Genomic DNA, 3,312 nt, shown 5'->3' on the forward strand with positions numbered 1-3,312 from the left:
GTTTCTGACAATTTATTTGTGAAAAGGGGCATAGCTGGCAGTACAGGAAAATAAAACACCTCCATCGGTCGGGGAGGCGAAGTATTAGAAAATTGTGTATTCTAATTTAATAATTTGATGTATTGAATAATTAGGTAGACACTCGTTTTTGTCGACCATAAATAAATAAATGTTTGTTTTTATTTTCCTTACACATATTTTATATATTAATTTGTTATGGCATGTGAAGAAATGAAGGAAAATATAAGTAAAATATTTCATATGTATATAAGTATTTAATATATACGCTAAAAATACATTATAGCTAAAACCTAACCACAAAACATAACAAAACTCTATATTTCATATTCAGTTGGTTTATCATTTATTAATGGATATAAGATACATTTTTTATAGATTTTCAAAAAAGTGCGTTTACAAACTTGTGTATTTGAATCCTACCTTGCCTACGTGTTACAAGACTTGGGTAAGGGTAACCTTATCAAAACTATTTTTTGTTATCAAAAAAAATAACAAACACACACTGACACAAAACTTAACTTTGGATTATTTTAACATTGAACAATTTTAAAAGTACCTTTCAATTTTGATACTGTGAGAAAATTAAAAAAGAAAATCCTTTAAAATAGAAATTTTGGAAAAAGGATATGACAGTTACGATACAACAATTGAATGATTTGGTACATTTGCCGGAGATAAAAGTATCGTTACCAAGTGCGATATTCCCACACAGATACGTTCGCGAGTCCAGATACCTTACTTCCGAGCCTATGTCTACTTATGCTTACACAATACTACACTCAAAAGGTCGCTTACAAACAAACAAAAAGAAAGATCTACATACATATATATATATATATATATGGCAAACGCAAAACTGGCTAAACTGGTTCGTAATTTTGTGGGGTGCTTGGATCATCGATTTTTTATAGAGTGTATGTAGACTTAACATTGGAGCCCTGCTTGACCATTGTGTCCTTATGCAGTTGATATTGCAGCACATTCTGGGGACCCAGACGGAGAGCATCGCGCAGTTTGTGGCCAATCTCCAATATGGCCTCCTGGTTGTTGCCATTGGATGTCCAAATGGATATCTTGTTGCTCTTGCCGCGTATGTTGACAACAGCGCCACAAATCTGGTCCAAATGATCAAAAACCTCGCCAATCAAACATAGAAGCTGGTTAAATGGATAATGGCTATTGTGTGAAGCTCGGAATTGTCTGAATGTTTCGCTTACCACATCAAGCCACAACTTGTCCAGATCGTCTTTCAATATCTTATTGAGCGTGATCACCCAGCGACCGCCATTGTTATTGGCAGCATCCTCCCACATGGGGCGTATGTCCTTCTTGAATAGCGAATAATCGCTGCCCAGCTTGATCTCGGATGGCGGCTTGATGTGATTGTATAGACTCCAGAAGTCCTCGACAGTGTCAAAGCTCGTGATCTCGTTTTGCATATCCTCCCAGGACTTGGTGCGATCGTTCTCCAAATACCAGAGAGTCCAGACGTTTTGCAATGGATGCTTCAGCAATTTATCGTTGCGCTTGGCAATTGCATCATCATCTAGCATCGGATCGATGGATGTCTGGCACTCCTCAGGCTTGGCAGTGGCTTCCTCTTCTTCAATCTCAATTTCAGTGGCCACAGCTATAGCTGGAGCTGGCGATGAAGCTGGAGTTGAAACTGGAGTTGGTATTGGAGTTGGTGCTGGAGTAGGAGCCGCAGTTGCAGCTGCAGCTGGAGATGAAGCTGGAGTTGAAGTTGGGATTGGAGATGGAGCTCGTGTTGGAGCCGCAGTTGTAGCTGGCGCTAGAGCTTCTGCTTCAGCTGGTTCCTGGCATGATTCTGGAGCTCCTGTAGTTTCCAAATCTGCACTGGCATCCACCTGTTCGTCGCTGGCGGCAGCCACAGCGCTGCTTTTAAAAATGGACTTCGGATCGGCAAAGTTCTTCATTTTGCGAACGCTCGCTTTGCACGCAGTACTTATTATCTTTAGGATTCCTATTTTCTTGCTTCTGTATATCCAGCTGGTGCTGGAGAGCTTTCGACAAATGATAGCTGTGGAATCTGCAGGCAGAACGTATTCAAATTTGTTATCTGGAAAATGGTGCACGGTTTTTTACATTTGTACGTTCACAATTAAAATATATGTTTAATTTGTAAACGAAATAACTTTTTGGAGCTGTAAAAGTCAACTGAAAATCGGCGCTACAAATCCCGAAATGAAAATGATGTTTGTTTATGGCCTACACAGAAAGCATTCTGGGCGTTTACTTTATTTATTTCCTTTTTGAAGCTTCGCATGAAACGATTTATCGATAATGCGCGCGGCACTACCGATTACACCAATAGATGCAGACGATACATTTGTGATAAGGACAGGCTCATTTTGTCTGTATTCGACTTCGATATCGCTATCGAAGCTGTGTCGAACCACGCGTGCGTGTCGATTGCATACTTTATAGCTTGAAATGGCTTAAAGATATTATTTTCATATATATAAAATATAATTATTGCATATCGGATTGCTAAATATATTAGAAGTAGTATTATTTCTCTAGGCCTAAATGAAAGCTCTCCGCATTTCAAAGAACTTTTATAAAATGTGTTAAGCTTGGTAAAACTTATAGACTTCCAGTGGTTCCTGTATCCCCTGTAACTCATTGGATATGTGCCGCCCGCTTATAATGGAATGCATTTCCAACCTTATAAGCTATATACTATATATAAGGTAAAATAAATATGTATAAATAAAACATAAATATGTAAATATAAATAAAGTAATTCATCTCTTTATATAAAACTGTTTGTCCTGATTGGCTGATTGTTTATCAAAGCACAGTCCATACCGAAAGGAAAGGAAGCTGATCTTTTCAATGTAATTACCTTATGTGTTGAAGGTGCACGTTAAGACGGGGCTTCAGGAAATTCTACCCGCGCGTGTGGAAAAATCGCGAAAAACGTTTGTATGAAAATTTTTTATTTACCATCCGATTGTCCTCAAAAACATTTTCAAAGATCTTAGTCAAAATTGATCTGATCTGGCTGTTTCGCTCTTCTTGGAAAATGCATTCCTTCTTGGTGGAAATGGGAGTCAAAGATTTGGTGGGTAACGTTTCAGGTTCGAATTTATTTCCAAGGATCTATACGAAAAAGCATTTGAGACGAGTTTCACACTTTTCGCAGCATCCAAGGTTCCTCGGTGGAAAACGCATACATACATACATTCAAAAATACATACATACAAAAATACATACATACATACATACATACATACATACATACATACATACATACATACATACATA

The 3,312-nt window shown here is 37.9% G+C and overlaps 1 protein-coding gene across 2 annotated transcripts; it reads right to left on the bottom strand.

Moving 5' to 3' along the window:
• Positions 1–359: 359 nt before the first annotated feature.
• Positions 360–2,230, bottom strand: LOC115766461 (eukaryotic translation initiation factor 4E1-like). 2 transcript variants are annotated; one of them, XM_030710396.1, is made up of 3 exons: positions 2,128–2,230; positions 1,239–2,071; positions 360–1,178 (listed from the first exon to the last, which is right to left on the bottom strand). In XM_030710396.1, the coding sequence occupies exons 2-3, from the start codon at positions 1,956–1,958 to the stop codon at positions 927–929; spliced, it is 972 nt and encodes a 323-aa protein (XP_030566256.1). In that variant the 5' UTR covers positions 1,959–2,071; positions 2,128–2,230; the 3' UTR covers positions 360–926. The 2 variants fall into 2 exon arrangements, with proteins under 2 accessions (XP_030566256.1, XP_030566255.1); XM_030710395.1 differs by having other exon boundaries at positions 1,239–2,230.
• Positions 2,231–3,312: the final 1,082 nt, after the last annotated feature.

Source organism: Drosophila novamexicana, unplaced genomic scaffold (genome assembly GCF_003285875.2).
Source record: "Drosophila novamexicana strain 15010-1031.04,08,12 unplaced genomic scaffold, DnovRS2.1 tig00001151-arrow-arrow-pilon, whole genome shotgun sequence".
Taxonomy (NCBI): domain Eukaryota; kingdom Metazoa; phylum Arthropoda; class Insecta; order Diptera; family Drosophilidae; genus Drosophila; species Drosophila novamexicana.

What these genes read in the sequence shown, in the direction of transcription:
- LOC115766461 (XM_030710396.1), bottom strand. Translation starts at nt 1,958, where the DNA reads ATGAAGAACTTTGCCGATCCGAAGTCCATTTTTAAAAGCAGCGCTGTG. An exon ending in ACAAGTTGTGGCTTGATGTG is followed by an intron (nt 1,179 to 1,238) that starts GTAAGCGAAACA and finishes CCATTTAACCAG; the next exon opens with CTTCTATGTTTGATTGGCGA.